This window comes from Pagrus pagrus (genome assembly GCF_965226575.1).
Source record: "Pagrus pagrus genome assembly, chromosome: 6".
Taxonomy (NCBI): Eukaryota; Metazoa; Chordata; class Actinopteri; order Spariformes; family Sparidae; genus Pagrus; species Pagrus pagrus.
In genome coordinates this window covers 2,670,518-2,690,704 of record NC_140190.1, presented here as the reverse complement: position 1 = coordinate 2,690,704, position 20,187 = coordinate 2,670,518, and the positions used below count along the sequence as shown (strand labels likewise).

At 43.3% G+C, this 20,187-nt stretch overlaps 1 protein-coding gene across 1 annotated transcript; it reads left to right on the top strand.

The window, feature by feature from the left end:
- Nucleotides 1-905: 905 nt before the first annotated feature.
- b4galt6 (UDP-Gal:betaGlcNAc beta 1,4- galactosyltransferase, polypeptide 6) lies at nucleotides 906-18,994 on the top strand. The gene is made up of 9 exons (XM_084354206.1): nucleotides 906-1,728; nucleotides 6,395-6,511; nucleotides 8,768-8,881; nucleotides 9,600-9,724; nucleotides 9,868-9,984; nucleotides 10,085-10,272; nucleotides 10,443-10,565; nucleotides 11,396-11,497; nucleotides 13,314-18,994. The coding sequence occupies exons 1-9, from the start codon at nucleotides 1,614-1,616 to the stop codon at nucleotides 13,459-13,461; spliced, it is 1,149 nt and encodes a 382-aa protein (XP_084210332.1). The 5' UTR covers nucleotides 906-1,613; the 3' UTR covers nucleotides 13,462-18,994.
- Nucleotides 18,995-20,187: the final 1,193 nt, after the last annotated feature.

Sequence of the window (20,187 nt, the reverse complement as noted above, 5' to 3'; positions counted from 1 at the left end):
TGGCCTGAACATTATTTGCAGAACATTATGAGGTCACAGTGCATTTTAACCTCAGACCATTTTGATATCAAATGTCATAACTTCATCATTTTATCCTATTAGACTCTTAGACTTAGACTTGTATGGCCAAAATGTGTGTTGTGAGGGTTTTAGCCTTTTCTTTATTGTGTTATGAAGCATTTTTGTGCATGTAAAAGGTCTGCAAAGTGAAAGTCCACACCGGAGGGAGTTACTCTCACACACTGCTCCTGCACTGCCTGAAACGCCTGGTTTGGAGTCAAGCCTTTACTTCTGTAACTTATGTTCATCACTATGTAACAGATGTTATATAAATATATTTATGTTTATTCTGAATTATATACCCTCCAGTCAGTCAGCAGACATTCGGTTGCTAGTGCTGTAGAGGCGTTATTTTAGATCACACTACCTAGCTGGGCATGACCACCCTACTCACCTCACTACATCCTCCAATTATATCAAAGATTGAACAGAGATGAGATGTCTCACTCCATAGCTCAAACAGAGCGTTCAAAGGCAGTGTGAAAAGAGATGCTGCAGCACTGCACCATATGAGAAAAATAATGTGTTTTTTTGTAAATTTAAGTACTGTATGTACAGCTTTTCTACCAGGACCCTCAAATTAAACGTATGAACGTGTAAATTAGCATAATAAAACCTCTTTAATACAGTTTGGATTTGCATTTATTTTGCTTTTAGCTGCAATTTTAAATTTACAGTTGAACAGTTTAGCTCTCTGACGTTTTTAATTAAAATGTAAAGATGACAAGGGGCGCTCAATTAAAAAAATAATAAAATTTAAAAAATCCACCGGATGACACGCCGCCGCACCGCGCACACGGTTTCCATGGCGACGCGGGGGGGCAGTGTAGGGTAGGGGAGGGGGGGGGGGAGGTTACACCCACCGGAAACGGTCTCTGCAGTGCCAGCAGAAAAATGAAAAGGAGGCAGACCTCACATCTCTGTTACTGACTCTTGTTTCCCCACATATCGGCCCCGCACTCACGTGTGCTGGATGCCACGGTCGTGCCGGAGCAGCGTGGAGGTACCCGGGGGCATGACTGGACTCCTGTGCGCGCGCTTTGATGAAGTAGTGCACCGACTGTTTTGGAAACATCGCACCGGCCGAGAGTAGACTGTGTGTGGGAGAAGGCAGAGCGGTCCTGCCCCCCTTCAATGACCAACCATCACTGCTGCTAGCGATAAAAGCCTCGCTGGCGACACCGCAACCATGGAGGGCTCCCATGAGTATCCTTGAGTAGCCGTGCTCCTGAGCTCTTGGCCCGTAGTAGAAAAAAAAACAAAACGGTTTCAGTATGCCCGACCGGTGGTCCTCCATGAGGCTCCCAGTTGCCTGATATCACCGAACCGGGCCTGCTTTTTCCATCTGGAAATTTCTTGGCAGGGGAAAGCAGGCCAGCTAGCACCGCTAGCGCTAGCCTCTTCCGCGCCGCATCTCTGGGCTTTGACGGCGCAGGTCTGTCCATGACCACAACATTGACACTGTCGTCTGTCAATTCGAGGACATTTTAACGCCAGAAAAAAAGTATTTTATGGGATTCATATCGGCGAAAGAGAAGCGGGCCTAAGCCAAAATGGTGAACTGGAGGCGGCTGCTGCGAATGTCCAACCGATCGTTTCTGGCCTTCATATTCTTCTTCTCCATGTCCACCACTTGTCTCTACTTCATTTATGTGGCTCCGGGAATAGGTCAGTTACCAGAGGCTTTACACTAAACGCATTACGAGGTTGCAGTTAATGTGATTTGTGTCTGGATTATCTCCCGCAGCCTAACGAGCTCCGGCTGCTGTCACAGTCCATCCTATCCTAACGCTTAAAACCCGTTAGCTAGCAGAGCTAACTAGCCCAGTGCTAAAAAAAAAAAAAAAAAAAAAGGTCCAGCCCAGGCATGTTGGCCAGCGAGCTCTCGCTCTTATGCGGTGTTAAAGGGCAAGAGGAGAGAAATGCTGCCTAAATATTGTGTGTTTTTTGTGGATGATGTGTTTCTTTTGCTTGGCACTGTACAGCACACCTGTGAGTGAATGAATGAAACATCACTGCTAATGGAAATGTCAGGGATTCCTCACATCAACACACAGGTCGAGCCAGCCCCAGACTGGGATTTAGACGTGTGGGCCATCATGTGCCAGAGGTTACCTGCTCCAAATGAGTCCACTTACTTTGAATTTCAGCCTAAAAAATGAGTCTCTGTTCCCTTAGAGTTGTGTAAGTTGTGTCTTGTTGGTGAAAACGTGACTGAAACAGTACTGTAACATGCAGCCTCCATAGTGTGATGGTTGACTTGATCTCATTCCTGGTGTACAGTGAGATATGACCATGATGTTTGATCAGATCTGTCCGATCCACTGCAGCAGCTGCAGAAAATACTGAAGTGAAAGTTTCTGAGGATGTTCACACCCTCAGTGGCATGAACATGTGGTGGGCTGGGCAGGTTTCGGGTAGTTATATTGTTGTATATGTTTTACGGGCTAGTTTCTTTGGCGGTCATCTCATGCTGCAGGGAAGTGGTTGTGAGTGGACAGGAAGGACATGCTCGTAGTTCAGGCTTTTACTGGCAGTCGGTGGTAGTCATGCTTCGGGGGAGGAGAAGCAGTTCTGGGAAAATTCACTATAGATTGATGAAATCCAGTCTGATGTCCAGCAGCATGATTGCAGATGTAAAGAGATAACATGACTAAGACGGGATGAGATTGCTTTCTATGGCCAAAATTTTCCCAGCCACTCAATAGATGAGTGAAGAAAATCCACCAGTTAATTGCATATTGTACCAACATTTGACTGGTGGTCTGTGATCATTTCTTTGGGCCCTGTTTTTCTTGTTTTGATGTACTGAACTAAATCATATAAAGTAAGTAAAGTATATATATGAGGTAGTTATGTGGGTTTGCCCACCATATATAAAGGAGATTAACCCAGTATTGTATTGGTGTTAGCAACAGTGGACGCAGTATAACAGGTCTACCCATATTATGTGATGAACTATTATATTATGGATCAGTTTTTAGAGTAGCTTCAAGCCTATGATCACACAGATTACCACATATATATGTATAAATATATGTATAATATATATTTACCACCAGTAACAATCAATTGGGGAAAAAAGGCACATCTGTAACTTATTCTCAGTATCAACTCTTCGTAGGGCTGGGCAATATATCGCTACATCGTTATCTTGATTTGAGACTACATGGTCATGATAAGTGTTGTCTTTTCCTGTTTTTAAAGGTTGCATCACAGAAAAATGGTGACATTTTCTTGCTTGGAGGCTTCAAGCCAACCAAAACCATAATGTACACAGGTCATGTGTTCAGAGCCTTGTTTTTTTCAGAAAGATGTGTTGCTGAAGCTGTTTGGAGGCTTGTGCTGCCTCAACACCTTAACCACACTGTATGTGGTGTTTTGCTCCACCCATGCTTACACTGGCGCATGGTTTGAAACTGCAGGCAGTTGATGGCTGTAGCTGCTTATGGTGGAGATAATGTGCAAATCATAGTTAAGAGGACAAAGTTTTTTTTATATTCTTTCCCCTGAGCTGTGAAACAGCAGTTTGTGTGGACATGTCTGTGGATGCAGGTCTCTACTGTATGTTGCTGACACATTTTCTACATTCTGGGTTTTCTGCGCAGCAGGCTGCTGCACAGGCTCTGCTCCACGCTCCAGCTGAGAATTTAATTTAACGACTCAGGACCGTCATTTCACGCTTTGCTTGTTCTGCCTTTGCTGTGACAAATTTGACTTCTCAAGCACGTGTGCAGCTGCGAGCTGGGGCACATATTGATAAGTGTGGCAGCAGATACTAAGTGGAATATTTATCTTTTTGAAAAGCATCTGCACTTTTTCCCATTGGTTCTGAACCGAGGATCACACTTTTATATTGGTTTCAGGGATTGCAGTAAAAGTTTTTACTGTCATTTCATCAGCTAATAGTCAGGTGAAGTATCTTTATCTGCCGTCCAGCCTGCTCCGACCTGCCTGTCGTCTTAACCCTGTCACCGGCTCACTGACCAAGGCTGCCTGGATGCTTTATGATAAGACTTATCATCCCCGAACACCATCCTGTTTACTTATTCACAGACGCACTGAAACTGGGGTACTGGCCAATAGGACGAGTGACAGTCTGAACTATGGCGATATGTATTGTGCATCTATGTAAAGTTGACCTTCTGCTGTACAGTTTGTACCATGGTAGCTATTCCTTTAACTTCTGAGGGTGTATTAGACCATTGCAGTTAACATTTTAAATCAACAAGCAGGGCTAAGTTATATAAATACTAAAGTGGTATTAGTATTGTGACGTACCTTGATTTGTCACATATTTAGGTTGTTCTGTTAGCCGGAGCAGATGCTTGTCTTTTTATTTTATCCATAAACATGAGCTCATCTGAATGAGTCTCAACACGTTACCGAATTAAAATAAAATTAATCATAATGTAATAACATTGTTTAATAATGTATTGAGAGCTTCAGCAATATATATATTTTTAATGTAGCATCTTTTATTGCCCTCCATATTAGACACGGACTTTAGACTTTATTAGACAGTACAGCTCTCTGTTGAGACGGCATGTGTCTAATACCTCTACTGACCCTGATGCATTTATTGTGTTTCTGTCCGCTGGTTTCTGACAACAGGACTTCTTCTCCTTTTGACTCTGGAAATTTATAAATTAAATTTGTGTGCATGGAAAAGGGCAGCCAGTAGAGCAGGCTGATGCGATTGACACGTGATGATCAAATCTGTGGAACGTGCTGCAACTCATGAGGAGAAAAAAAGTGATTTTATCAGAGAAATTTGATCATCCTGACTGAACACTCGTACAAATAAAGCTCAGAAAAAAAGTCAGAAATTTAGGAGAAGAATATGAAAATGCTCTTGTATGAGGCCCAAAAGTGTGAAGGGTGAATATTGGGTTCAGTTTGGGTTAACAGTTAAACAGACTGCCATCCCTAGAAGTGAGTCAGCTTCTTCTAGGAATGCAGCCAGACGTGCAGCACTGGCAGCAGCCAGATGTTGTGATTTCTACGGGAGCAAGTTCAGCAACTTGCGGGTTGTCTGAGCTGACATTGATTAGTTAGTCTAGTGGAAAAGGCTGTACATGGACAGCAGTTTGATGGTGCTTTTGGTTTCCTGACAACTCAGAGGACTTTACAGAATATGTCACATTCAACCAGTAACACACATTCATACACTGATGGCGCCAACCTGCTCATCAGGAGCGATACAGCGCTCTCTATTCAAAGCGCTCCATGATATTTCTTTAGCCATTCACATTCACTCACAGGACAGTTTCAGTGTTCAGTATGTTGCCTGAGGACACTTCAACATACAGACTGGAGGAGCTGGGTTTCCAAACAACAAGTATATGTACTTGGCCTAAATTTAAGTTAAATATAAAGGTGGGAATTAACCAACTGCATGAATGAAATCAATATCCAACAAATTCCTTTACGCACACCATTTTAGCAAATAAGAGTCCAACCTCAGCATCCTGCCGTTCCATACTTAAGATGGGCTGCAGATGTATCTTAATAATACATGATTAAGTGATGCAGTAATTCATTGACATTGAGAAGAAGGGGTTAGCATTGCCCAAGCTCATGATAGTCATTCATTAAAGCTTCAGCCATAAAGTAAGTTTTGCAGTCCATCAGTGAGTCACTCTTCATGTGACTCTTCCTCCAGCCTGCTGCCATGTCTGAATAAAGCCACAACAAACACCTATCAGACAGAAAAACATTTTATTCTTATATCGCTGCATCTTTTCTATTTAATAAGATCCTGAAGTATGTAAAATAAATCTCAAAGGTTTTTTGTAGCAGGACATCATGGTTGTTACAGGACTATTGAAACACCAGTGCAACCCAGATGAACATTTTGCAGATACCACTATTTGAATAGAGGATGTTTATTATAATACCTCGAGTCAGTGCAGTTATGATTGTTGCTAAGTGACTAAAACAAACCAGGAAACAGACTCTGTTGCTGCAAAGTGACATTTTTTGTTTCTCAAGACTCTTTACCTCCTCTGAGTCATTAACAACTGAGAGCCTTCAGCTTCACTGTCCTGCTGCTACAGTTTCAAACTTGGAGGTCTGCACACCGATACCTTTAAACCGCCTGAACGGTTACATATCGATGTGTGTTAACCGTTAGTGTCCACTTCTGTTGTAGTTGTGATAACTGATCTAAACATTCACTGTTTCTAGCTGCAGCTTGACAACATCTACATCTTAAGTTGTGTTTTACAGTAAGGGAGAACGTGTCATAGCTGTTGCTACTTGGAGCAACAGTCATTGAATACATGCAAGTCAATAAGACAAACAAATTAAAATCTCGTTTGCTTTCTTTCAGCCAACACATACTTCTTCATGGTGCAGGCTCAGGGCATCATGTTGAGGGACAATGTGAGGACAATTGGCCAGATGATCCGATTGTACACCAACAAGAACAGTACACTCAACGGGACGGGTAAGTGATGAACACGTACATGATAATCTGGTCATGGGTCACCTCTACCAAGAAGGCGAAGAGGAAGTGAGACGGTGCTAGAGAGTGGGGCAGATCGTGTCTTCTGGGAAGAGAAACAACGAGGTTGCTGAGCAGCAGTAGTGCAGTGTACATGTGTATTGAAGAAGTGGATCAGCTGATTGATCGCAGCATGTTTAGTTTTCGTTGCTGTTCCTTATGTTGCCGTCTGCCACGGCCAAGCGTTACCGTCTGAAACGCTTCTCCTGGTGTTTCATATGATAAACACTGATGATTTTGAAATACAGAATCCCGAGGGGCACATTTGCTAGTTGAACAGGTGCTACTTGTTACAAGATTTTGTCATACAGTCTAAAATCTTCAGCGTCTGGGCCCTGAGAGATTCTGTATACATCATGAAGTTTAAGGGAAACTGTCAGTTACAGTACTGGATGTACAGATTACTGCCTGCATGCACCATAATCAGTGTTCATGAGATTAACAGCCACAGCCATCTTTTTTATATATTAACAAAATAATCTTTGCAAGTAATATGTTGGATTAATGTTGATCTGTGGAAAGAAAAACTACATTTCAAAATATTATCACAAGGTTGTAGATGGTAAGAGTCAATGCCAGCCACATTTACTAACCTTAATAATCCATGTTAGTGCTTTTCTAGATGCGGTGTGGTGCTGCTGCTGGTTATAGTGAACATTATTAAAGAGCTCCAAACACTTCTAGCTTGAACACACCCCCCTTCACAATCTCAAAACATCCATTTAACTCCTGACGACGTATCAGTCTTTTGTCTTCAGTGTGAATGTGTACAAGCAGCATTCACTTCCAGGCCAATTTGTGGCAATACTTATTGGACTATAAACCAATAAGCAAATGTCTCTTCAGGGGATAATCAAACTGAAATGTGCTCCTACAAGCCCCAGTGAAACAAAATGTGAAAACTGAACTGGGGCTTCGGTTTAAAGGGGTTCAAGAATAAACAGTTTCCTCACTAGAATGATGTGGAGCAGCCAAGAAAACACAACAGGGCCTAAACAGACCAGAGTTTCAGGCTGGCAGTCTAATGGGATGGATGAGGTTTGGAGTGAGTCAGGGACAGATTCAGAATGAGTGTGAGAGTCCCCTGGGTGTCATTCCCCACCTCTTTTAAGCCTTCACAAAAGGGCGTCGTCACACCGTGATTGGCTGGGAGGGGAATGCCCCAAGCTGCTTCCACTCCTCAATCAGGAGTCGGTCTCCCCACCTGCACACAGGTGATCTGAATCCACTGCAATCAGTCATGAGGGATTTTTGAACATCAGTCCAAAACAAAGAAAGAGAGCAAGTCTCAAACAATGGGACTGCTACAAATTGACTCTGCAGTAGTCACGGGTATTTATCATCTCCACCTCAGATCAGATGTAATGTGAACACAATATCAGTGTGAACACGCTTATATTTGCCACCCCACAGCACCGGCGTGATGGTATGATGTGCGTTAAAGTGAAGGACGCTGGCTTGTGAACATCTTTCCATCCGTCTCTGTTCAAGTGGTGCTTGAGCGTTGTTCAGTCAGCACTGAGTTTGAAAGAGAGAAAGATGGCTTCTCTGACAAAATGATGCATCTCATTCAGAATTGTTTTGATTAAGACTATGATCTGTAGCTTTCTACCGGTTTCTGTTTTTCTTGTGCATTTGTGATGACAAACATTGAAAAAAAAAAGAAGAGAAAGGCAAACTCGTCCACTGGTGATGTGAAATGAGCTAAATGCCTATAAAAGGCATGTTTACCCACTTTTAAAAACCCCACATATGTATAGCCTCACGGTTTGGTGTAAAACTGGTATCAGAGAGGCTTCGGTGGGGGCAGTGGAGAGTTGTAATAAACACTGTAAAAATTGGATTAGCATCATGAGATGGTGATAAAGTGACTGCACGTTGTAAGTTATCAACTCATTAAAAGGGGAGTTAATGTGAAGGCGTGGAGTTTCAGCAGCAGAGAGGGGGAAGGATTGGTGTAAAGTGCAGTGGCACCAAGTAACATCAAATAAAAATATTCAAGCACACATGGCTCAAATCTGAACTGAAGTACAGACAAATGAGCTCAGGAAAGGCTTTAATTCAAGAGTATGAAGAGACCAAAGTCCAGAATCACAGACGATATTAAAGACGGCGTTTTGAGGAATTAAACTTGTCTGTCTGTATCATATGATGTAGCTCATGTGGCTCTGAGTATTCTGATGTTTGTTTTTGCTGTAGACTATCCAGATGGCAGTAACTCCAGTGAGTACCTGGTCCAGCCAACCACGTACCTCCCAGAGAACTTCACCTACGCCCAGAACCTCCCCTGCCCAGAGCGATTACCTTCTATGAGTGAGTAGACTGGTACTTCATACTGCTGACTTAGCAAATCAGTCCCTGAATCTGTATTATTTAAGAGACTTTAACTGCACCTCGTGCTTTCTTATGAAAAGTTGGTCAGTAGGTGACTGTTGATCAATATTTCATATACCCGTTGCTAGTATTTAACTTTGATTTTACTTTGTTTCCCAAGAATCTTTGGCACAAAAATGTCTGTCGAGTTCTGTCTCTTCTCATTATTTGGTTGTAGCTACAGATTGTGAACATGACACTTCCAATTTAAAACTGGCCTGCAGATTGCAGCTTTTTAGTCGCACTTGTTTGCAACTTAAGTTTTTCAGCTGCTGAAAGCTAAACCTGAACTGATTCAATAAGGGATTTGACTGGAGTGGATTTGATAAGAAGATTCAATAGTGAAATCAAATTTAGTAAGACGATTCGATACCGAGTTCAAGAAACCCAACACTTAATTGTAACACATTGCAAAAACGATCAGCCTCTCCTCTGTTTGAGGTGCATTAATGAAGCGCAGTGTGTCATTGCTTCCTGTGGAGGTTTTCTTAATCAGAGCGAGCCGCAGAATTGATGTGGTTTGCAGTTTCCTGTTGATAGAGGCAGGTACAGCCACAAGCTTCTTGTTAATAATCAGATTCAGATGACCTTTCATTGTTGTTTTGCCATGCTGATATATTAGTGGAATAACCGCCGGCATAAAAACAACTCTCCACAGAGGGCCTTATGGAAGTGAACATGACAGAGATCCCTATGGAGGAGATAGAGCTGAAGTTCTCCAAGCTGTTTGGCATCGAGTTTGGAGGCCATTGGAAACCAAAGGACTGCAAACCTCGCTGGAAGGTGGGCTTATAGGATATGTAATGATTATATATCCTATTAACAGATACACTATACAAAATATGTCTGTAATGCAGAAAACAAAAATAGACCCAGATGGAGTCAGTTAATATGGATCTGGTCCTACTCTGATATCTGTGCTGTAGGTGGCCATCCTGATTCCATTTAGAAACCGCCATGAACATCTGCCCATCCTCTTCCAACACCTCATCCCCATCCTGCAGAGACAGCGACTGCAGTTTGCCTTCTACGTCATCGAACAGGTACCGTGTGTGTTGTGTGGAGGCTTCATATGACTTCTTTATTTCTTTAATAGCAGCTCCAGGCTCATTGACATTGATTGTGTGCATTTGTGTGTGTCAGAGTGGGAGCCAGCCCTTCAACAGAGCCATGCTGTTTAACGTGGGATTCCTGGAGGCCATGAAGGACTTGGACTGGGACTGCTTAATCTTCCATGACGTTGACCACATCCCAGAGAACGACCGAAACTATTACGGCTGTGGTCAGATGCCACGCCACTTCGCTGCCAAGCTGGACAAATACATGTACATGTGAGTGTGTCATCAAAACGTACTGTAACATATTTCTTGACTCTCCGTCATGCTGAAATAAATAAACATTTTGTCCCATGGCAGATAAACCTGAGAGTTGACATTAAGGTTTTGGACGATCCACAACATGTAGATCTTTGTTTAACTTGTGTTTCTGTTGTTGTTTGCAGTCTTCCATACAGTGAGTTCTTTGGTGGTGTGAGTGGACTCACTGTGGAGCAGTTCCGCAAGATTAATGGCTTTCCCAATGCATTCTGGGGCTGGGGAGGAGAGGACGACGACTTGTGGAACAGGTTAGTCTGCTAAGGGGGAGCGGGTGTTTAATGGACCCGACTGTCAGAAACAGACTCCATGAGGGTGGCGTGAGGGCCAGACGTCCTCTGGTGGGACTTGTGCTCACAGCCCAGCACCGTACAGCTCGACTGCCATTGGCGAGAGAAAACCAGAATTTGCAGGTCTGCCATTGGCTCCCTGTTCTCTTCACAGGGGAGGCATATGCTTGGAGGGTCGCACAAACCTCCATGTCATAGTCAGGAGTACCCTGACTGCTGTTTAGTGCCGGGATAAAATCCTCAGAGCGATTATCAGACCTCACGCTGGTGCAGTGGACCCTGGGTTCCTCCTGCCCGGCCTCATGTGGCCAGAGTGTGTAGGCAGTTCCTGGATGACGAAGGCATTGTTGCCATTGACTGGCCCTCCCGTTCCCCTGACCTAAATCCAATTGAGCACCTAAGGGAAGCTATGTGTCGGTTATCGGACGCTGCCAAGTAACGCCACAGACTGTCCAGAGCTCACTGATTCCCTGATCCAGGTCTGGGAGGAGATCCCCCAGGACACCATCCGCCGACTCATCAGGAGCATGCCCAGACGCTGTTGGGAGTTCATGGGGGCTGCTGAGTCACATTATGAGTTGCTGAGATAAAATTCACTCGAGGTGGATCAGCCTGTGATTTCAGTTTTTTAGTATCAGTAAAGATTTTCAACTTTAATAATTCGATCATCAAGATCTGATGTGTTCACAGCTTCAGTTCAGCTGAGCACATGAAACAAACGGGCTGAGGCTGATTAAATGCTCATACTGGTTTAATGTTGTAAATATTAATACAGCCTGGTTTCTCCTCAGGGTTCACTATGCTGGTCTAAATGTGACGCGACCGGAGGGAGAGATCGGCAAGTACAAGTCAATTCCTCACCACCACAGAGGGGAGGTGCAGTTCCTCGGGAGGTAAGACGGATTTCTGTCTCAGGTCTTCAGAGACGTATTCTAGAAGAAACAATTAAAGGACGGAGCTTAATCTTCTGTCATTTAAACTGACACTTACACACTGTATTTGATCTAAAACCCACTAGATGCTGCCTCCAAAGTAATTTAACTTCTTTAAATGAATAAATGGAAATTATTTTAGATCCACAGAAGATGGAGATAGTCATGCAGCAACAAAGTTATATAATGCATGGTCTATATCACATGAAACATCTGCACAAAAAACAAGCTAGCCCAACCACACACACACACCCACACACACGGGAAGTTATTTACACTAAACTCCATATATACTCTATGCTCTAACTGGTAGTGTGGTTCCTCCTCCTCTCTATGAGCTGATCAGAGTAACTTCTAGATTTCAAAGTTTTGTTTTCCTGTAATACACACCGAGTCTTAGCCTCCTTCAGTCGTTGCTGCAGAAAGTTTGCATACACTTACCATTTAATGAGTTTTGACCACTATGGAGCAACTTTGTCAACCCTAACTGGCATTTGCTGAAAGTAATGCATCATGAAACAGTGAACAGAAGCAGTAGAGAAGACAACTAGCTGGACAACATGGATGTAAACTGACTTTGCACATGTTTCGTGTGGAAGTAAATACATTCAGCACATTTCCAAGATGTTAACGACTCACTTTGCTTTTTGCAGACAACAGCTTCATATTATTAGTCCCCAGTACTATGAAAGTCCATGTTTCCCATAGATTGGAGGAATATGTCACAGCATCCCAGTGCTGTGTGTGTTGGTAGTGGTAACATACGGCCAGTGTGTCTAATGAAACTTGAATAGTGATGTTGCTATCATGGAAAAATAATAAAAACTGGTAGCCAACAAGGGTTGGCAGGTTTCCAGACTAACTTTTCCCACTAAGTTGGCTACTGAAAATGTAGGAGCACCACATACAGCGCCAAGAAATACTCTTAGCTTTTAGTCTATAAGTAAACAGAAAAATACGACCGTACACCTTCTGAATTCAAGTTTCTCTCTTTTATCGAAGATAAGCTTAATTGGTTCATTAAGTCAACGTTAAACACACTCGACATAAACAACATAAAACTCACTAACAGTTCCAACAATCACCTCTGGTTTGGTCAAATTACATCTTTAATTCACTGAGTTAGACGTGAAAATGTTCGGCTGCTTTTCCACACTGATGATGACCGACCTTCCTCTCGCTCATCTCCCTCTTCACTTCTCCACCTGCTGTCTTTGTGGACCCTGTAGTCATAGTCAGAACTGTAAATCATCTCAGCCCTGTCTTCTACAAACTGGCATTCGTCATGTTAGGCCCCCACTGGCCACGTTTGCTGGGAGGCTGCTGAGCCCATCCTTCGATGTAAACACCAACACTCCCTCATTTCTCCGCACTCAGCTTATAGGGCAACTACCTGCATGGCTAACTGAGCTAACTAGGTAACTTTGCTGATATGCTGCCCCTTAATTGGTTGCAAGCTTGACAGGTGGTCAGTCTACAAATGGTGCATTTAATCCGCTGCTGAAAAATAGTTCCCAACAAACGCACTTTTACATCCCGTCTTAGTAACGTTTGATAAAAAACCAGAGTGACCAGTTGTTTTAGGAAATGACTGAGCCCTTTATAAAAATACAACTATTTTTTTGAGCTGTTTTTCAAGCTCAGTGTCTCCAGTAAAACCAATGAGGTTTGGAGCTGAAAGCCACAGGGGTAGCAGTAGTCCTGTAGGTGAGTGCGGGGCAGGGCAGAAGGAGGGGATGAACACTGACGTGAGCACTGTGTCATTGTGTGTTTGTAGGTATAAACTGCTGAGGTATTCCAAAGAGCGGCAACACTTGGACGGCCTCAACAACCTCCATTACACCCCCCTCATCTCCCTCAGCAGCCTCTACAAGAACATCACGGTGGACCTGTACCCCGAGCTCGCTCCTATCGCAGACTACTGAACTGCCCCCACCCGAACCCCCACCCGAACCCCTGGTCCACACCCCCAAGCTCACCCAGCTCCCCTCCGGCCTGGCCCTCCTAGCGCCCCGTTCAGCCACCCAGAGGCGGAGCGGCGGTGCAGCGGAGGAGAGGAGGGGGGCGCAGGCCGGGAGGGGTGAAGAGGCGCACCATGTAATGCTGCCAAGAAATTTTAGTGAGGAAAAAAAAAAAGAAAAAGAAAATCTAAACCGAAAAAAAGAGGAAAAAATGAAGAGGCGACGTCTCTCACAGTGAACTGTTGATTGTGTGTCAGTGAATCTGTGTGCGTGCGTGCGTGTGTGTGTATGCGTGTGTGTGGTGGGTGAGTTGCTGCATGTCTTTTTTGTCCGTGCTGGCTTAACTACTACGAGTTGACATGAGTCTTGGTTTAGGTTGGAGGGAGCAGCAGCATCTCAGCTCTGATGTTTACTGCAAAGCCTTAATGTGGCAGAACCACAGCTCCCTCCGCTCGGCTCCGCACTGCTTCACTTCTGATGTATCACCGTCACCTTACAAGCCAACAGACAAGATCTTGTCTCACTTTTTACTATAATTTGTTTTATACATATCATTTTATTAGGCCACAGTATTCCTCTTTCAAAGGAGGGATCTGAGCGAGGTCGACGATAAATGTTTGTGATGTACATTTTTTTTATTTACATTTTTTTATTTTGATATGTGGTATTTATTTTCTCTGATTCAGGGTGTTTGAAGAAGCACTCCTGTCTGTGTCACACAAGTGTTTGCTGTTTGTTTTGCTGCACTGCTGCTGAATCCGCATGAACATGTATGTAAATATCGGCCTCTTAAAGCTCGAACACAGAACACAAATATGTAAATATGGGCCTTTAAATGCTCGGGCATATTACAGTGATATTCCAGTGGGTTTGAATTTTATTTTGGCAGCTACCTTTGTTCTGAGGATTTAATAAGAGTGAGTGGTTTCTTCCTAACAGGAAGATCTTCTAACAATATAGGATGTTTGGCTTAAAAAAAAAAAAAGAAAAATACAGAAGTATCCAAATCTCAAGATTTGACATTATCTTTTGCATGCCTTAATTTATTTTGTTTACCAGATTTTGTTCTTTTCAAACCTAAATTATTTCATCAGTTGGAGATGTGTATATTTTTAATTTTGCCTTTTGTTGTGCTTTGTTGCGTTTTCTTCTTTGAGGTGCACTGTGTGAAAAAAAGAGTAGAGCTGCTCCTCAGAAGGAGGGAGGTGTGACCGAGGCCCTCCTCCACGTACACGGAGCAGGGTCGGCCATTACAGCAGGAGTGTGTCCACACAACATGCTTTAGTACAGGTTCATGGTCTCATGTGAGTGTATATTTTTTGTCACAGATGTGTTTTTTTATGATTTTTATTCAGATGACTTCGTGCTGGACCATGTGATAAAGCTCTTCATTGTACTGTACCGTGCACTAAAGCATGGGGATCTGGGCTGGATGCTGTGTGTGTCTGGACTGTGGTGTTATTCTTACTTTCGAAGCTTGCGAGGCGTCAGAAGGGCCAGAATGAGAGAACCGTAGCGTCGGCTCCTTGCGGCCGAGGCTACTGCTGTTCTTGAATGGCACATGCTGTGAAAAGTTTAATTTCTTAAAGCTTTGAGCACTATAAAGATGAAGAGAAACATGTAGATTATTTTTGACCAGATGTTCACTGTTAAGATTCTCCTCTATATCTCTAGGTTTTGACTTTGACCATGAATTGTACGTTTGGACATTTTCTTTGATTGTATGTCCCGAGATGTTCAATTAGAGCTCTGGCTGTTTTTCCACCCAGGCCCCATGTTTCCTGTAACACTGATCAATCTCGTGAACTGCTTTGAGATGAGCCCTCGATACACTGTGTGATTTTTAGTCTTTGGCAGTCAGTCCAAACTGTCGTCCTACATCTCACTGTGAGTCCATGACTGACCGATTTAAAGCTTTGGTGACCAAAGACATGTCGGAGCTTCAGAACCACACGGTTTCTGTGTAACCAACCAATCAGAACAAGACATGAAACTCGCTGCCCAGCCCAACACATTAGCCGTTTACTGCATGTCTACGTTGTCATTTTTTGATGTAGTAAAAATGTTGAGAAACCAACTTTACCACATTATGGAGCTTCTGATCATATCGCATGATCTTTATCAGCAGATGAGTTTTGCCGTGTTGTCATTGAAGTGTAGTAGCAGAGAGACAACTGGGCAAAATCTACCTGCTGATGAAGGTCGTGTAATAAACTTAATGATCCGTAAGGTGAGATGGTCCTGACGAGGAACGAACGTAGCTGTTAAGACATACGTGGCAGCAGATGGACGATGTGTTTTAATGATGTGTTTCTGTTCGCAGATGTTTCTTCTCAGAGATGAAACGATAGATTAATTAATTAGTTTATTGACAGAAAGTGCATCTGCAGCTAATTGATTCGTTTGAAAAGGAAATAGGCAACTTTTCAAACCCGGCAGTGCCGTTGGTGGAAAAATCCAAAAGCTGTTTCACGCTGGACTCTGGAGGTTTTTGCATTTAATTGGCCAAATACTGATTTGATTCATGAAGAAAATAATCAGCAGATTGAGAATTTTAAAAGTCGCATCACTTATTGAGTTTTCTGTTTACATTGTGACTGACTTACATTCTGACGTGCCTCCACATTGATACGATACAGTCACACTAACTGTGACAAAGACTGTACGAGAGCCATCTCCAGTGTCAGACAGTGAACGATCACACAGTGTGCAGGGTCTCCACTCAGTGCGTCTCCAGTCTGTTCTAGCAGCAAAGTGGATTTTAAAACCAAAAGTGTTCATATTGCACCGCAGTTCAGAGGTGCTTCAGTGGTGTTTTTTGCTGTAATGTCATTACAGAAGTATTTTATTAGGATGACAGTGTGTGTGCTGTTAATATTTGGAGTGACACACACAGTTTCCCCTGTAGTGAAGCAGCTGATGGAGGAAAATGGGTTCCAGGTGTGAAACGGCCAGAGTGACGTTTTCTAATTTTATTTTCTCTAGTTTTAAAGCATTACAAGTCCGTCATTACACCCAGGGCTCCTCCACAAAACACTGCAAGGACTTGTGGGAAAGACCGTCTTCGAGCCCTCCCACCCCTCAAAAGCCCTTGCAGCAGTGTTGGTCGGAGCGGCCTGTATATGTTTACAGAGTTTTGTGTTCGTTTTTTTTTTTCCTCCTCAAAAAGCAGACGTGGCTGTGAAGCTCGCGCTACCAACACACAGTGTGGCTTTTTGTTCAGCCACAAAGCTTTAACATTTCATAGCAAAGATTAGAGAGGAGCGCAGAGTCACCGGTCAGTGTGATGTTAGTGCTGAGGTCGTTCTCTTTTAGTCTCTCCGGTCTGGGGGGAACTGAACAGTGTTGGTTTAGCAGGTGACTCTCTTATGCGATGCCTTTCTTAGCTTAGTGCCACATTTTTGCATAAGAGAAGAAATCAGGCCTGTTAGTAATGTGTGTGATCTGACTGTGTAGCAGTAATATGGAGTGTTTGGTGAGAAGTGGTTCACGTAGCCTGGCTGCTCGCTTCATCACAACGTTATGTTCATGACTCTTGGTGATCAGCTGGTCAGGGTGTATACAGTACCATGTAGTCGTAGACTCCCCCCCCCACCCCCGCTCTGATGCTACAGTGTTTAATGAAGCAGTAATGCCTTAATTATGAATTACTGTTTGTGGTGACGTATCAAATATCTGAGAAGCAGTATTCAGATTTTTTCGTTTGTGTTAATGTTCAGAAATATGAATCCCACAGAAAGCGCTCATGCCCTGCCACTGCTTTACACAGACATCGCTCTTCATTCTTGGTATCCGGGAAACAAAAACGGGGTCCGTTCATTGAAATGACGTTCTGAAGAGCATGAACTGCATGCAAACTGAAACACTCCTGAGTGAGCTTTTTACCAGGCTTCATCATGTTTTCCTGACTTCAGTTTTCTATCTCCGCCTCATACTTTGAGTCTCAGTCCACCTCGGTCACCCACCTGTTCTCTTGTGTCTGTAGTACAGAGCAAGAAAAACCTTAATGCTCTTAGTCGAATGGAAATAACTTTAGTTTATATAAACGCATTGAGCATCGTTTCTTACTCTCTTCTGGCAGCCCAAATTTTGTCATGTGTTACATTTTACCAGTATGGAGTGGAAATAATTTGGCGTTTTAAATGATCATCAGCAAACATGTTGTTTTGGTGTCACTGTTAAAGGGTAACGCCACCAACAGTGCATTGGTGTGTACTGCTGCATATGTGAAAAAAGTAGTATAAAGCGTTTTGTGGCTCCAGAGGAAGCTGCATGTAATCTGATGAATTGCCTCCAGTGATGTTGCATTGTGGGTAATGTTGGCGCTGTCCACTGGTCTGGGACTCCTTACTGACAACAGGAGATAACCTTTTTTTATTCCTCGCCCTCTTGACTGGAGGTTCATCAGGTTACACACAGCTTCCTCTGGAGCCGCAGAAGACTACGACCTTTTCCACATGCAGCAGTGACGACACCTGCAGACACACTTCACCGTGGACAGTCGGGGGGAGTTACCCTCTAATAGTCTCCACAGACAGTCGAGTCCAGAGGGGACCGCTCAGAACTGAATCACACAAGTTTACACCTTGTTTTCTTCTCTGAGCCTTGAAGAGAGGCATTCTGGGAGATGCAGGTTGTTTTTAAAAAAGGGTTCTCGAGCAATCAAGCATTTTTTGTTTTAGTAAAAATTGGACGGAGAGACTGTTTAAAGAAAAAGTAAAATATTGGCACCAACCTTCAAAAACACTGAAGCACTTCCCATGATGCAACTTTTATCAGACCCTCTGTGCCTGCTGTATGCAGATTTCTTTTCTGTTATAAATGTGTAGTCTCCACGGCCCAAGAGGATCTATAACCCTGATGACATCACCATGACATCAGTTTAACTTTCTCCTCCACAGCCACAGAAGGCAATAATCAAACCGTACTCCCAGGCAGAGTAGTGCTCGACTACAGCACCGGCCTTTATATGTCATTTTGGTGGAGTTTTCCTGAAGCAGCATAGACGAGGCAGGTCAAACTTCAGTGTTGACATCACTTACCTCAGAGCAGCGTCTAAATGACTAAACCAAGTGTTTCCCAGCATGGAGAGGTGTGACAGGGCAGTCAGCATGTAGCGCTTCATATCAGGCTGTACTCCATTATGGATCTGCTTCGTATCTAGTTTGCATGGCCGAAGCCAAAACACTGGTCCAGGTGCCAAACTGGAAAAAAAAAAAAATCTCTCTTGGATCATTTTTAGAAAAAAATTGTTCATATTGTTCCTTGACAAGTGTTGAGTGTCGGGTCAGAGGGTCCCGGTGTCAGCTGAGGTCGACCAGCACCTTTTTATCTGAAACTAAAAGTATGAAACAGTCCAGATGATGTGTTCACCTTCAGACAACTGTACTCCATTTTGCAGTATTTATTTGTGCCTTGAGTTCTTTTTTTTTTTCTCTTTTCTTTTTCACTTTACATTCAGACTGAAGAGATTAAAAATGATTTTGTTTTTCCTGAATCGTCGATTTGTTTTGTCCCCTTCATCTGAATAATATCATGTCAGACTGAGTGTCAAATATATTCCTGATAATAATCCAAAAGATCTGACGAGAAACATTTATTGCTCAGCCCGTCTGCAGCTTTGTCCGCTGCTTTGACGGCGTGTAATAATCCACTGTGACTGTCTGTGGCTCGTGTTCAGTGAAAGCTTCGCCCGCGTGCACTAAGACTGATATACGAGGGCAGTCTTCATATTTTATGCATGTCACTGCTCAGAAATTGATACAAACTTAACTGTCCTCCAAAAAGATTGAGCACATGTCCTCCTGTCATCAACAATTTCAAGCACAATCTGCTGAAGCTGTGAGGTGAATCCAGCAACAACCGCAGCCTAAAACCTCGTCTGTAGCCTTTAATCTGCATGGCCTGGCCCACAAAAAATACATGTGGACAGAATAATGTTAGTGACATGCATTAACCATGTGCATGATGACCACGGCAGGTACATCGAGGCTTTCGCTTGTGTGAGCAGCACTGCAGGCAGCTCTCCACCGATGAGCAGTTACTGAACATTATGTTGCGTTGTGTTCGTGTCGGGCTAAATAATCTGGCTCCAGTGTTTTTCATGGTTCTGCCTCAGACTGGTTGTGTGGATGTTTGTAACACTGGTCTTTATTTTGTCCATGTTCATCCAGCACCTCTGACATTGTCTGAAAGTCTTTTTTTCTTTGAGCCTCAGAAATGTTGATAATTACAACCTGACTGATATCACCATGTACCGCCCTTATCACTGATCCCATTATCAGCGTACGTGCTGGTAGACGGGACAATGTGCATTCAGAAAAGACAAAAAATCTGTGAAGTAATTTAGAAACAGTGTTGCTGTTACAACAGTTGTCCACTGGAGGGTGCTGACTATTTATTGACTGCAAAAATCCCTTTGCTCAGTAAATGTCTGGATCATAAAAGGAATCTGTTGCAAACACTGAAATAGTTTAACAAACAAGGTGCACAGTGGAAATGTTGCAGAGCTTTCAGCCACATCGTGTCGCCTCCGTCTGCATCCGGAGAGTCCACAAAACATGATGATCATAACGGCAGAGCCACTGAATCAGCTGAGTTAGTATGCTGCAGATATAATTACTGGATAGTCTCACAGAAAATGCTAAATACATGTTTGAAGCAACCGGCAGAACATTATCAAAAGGAAGC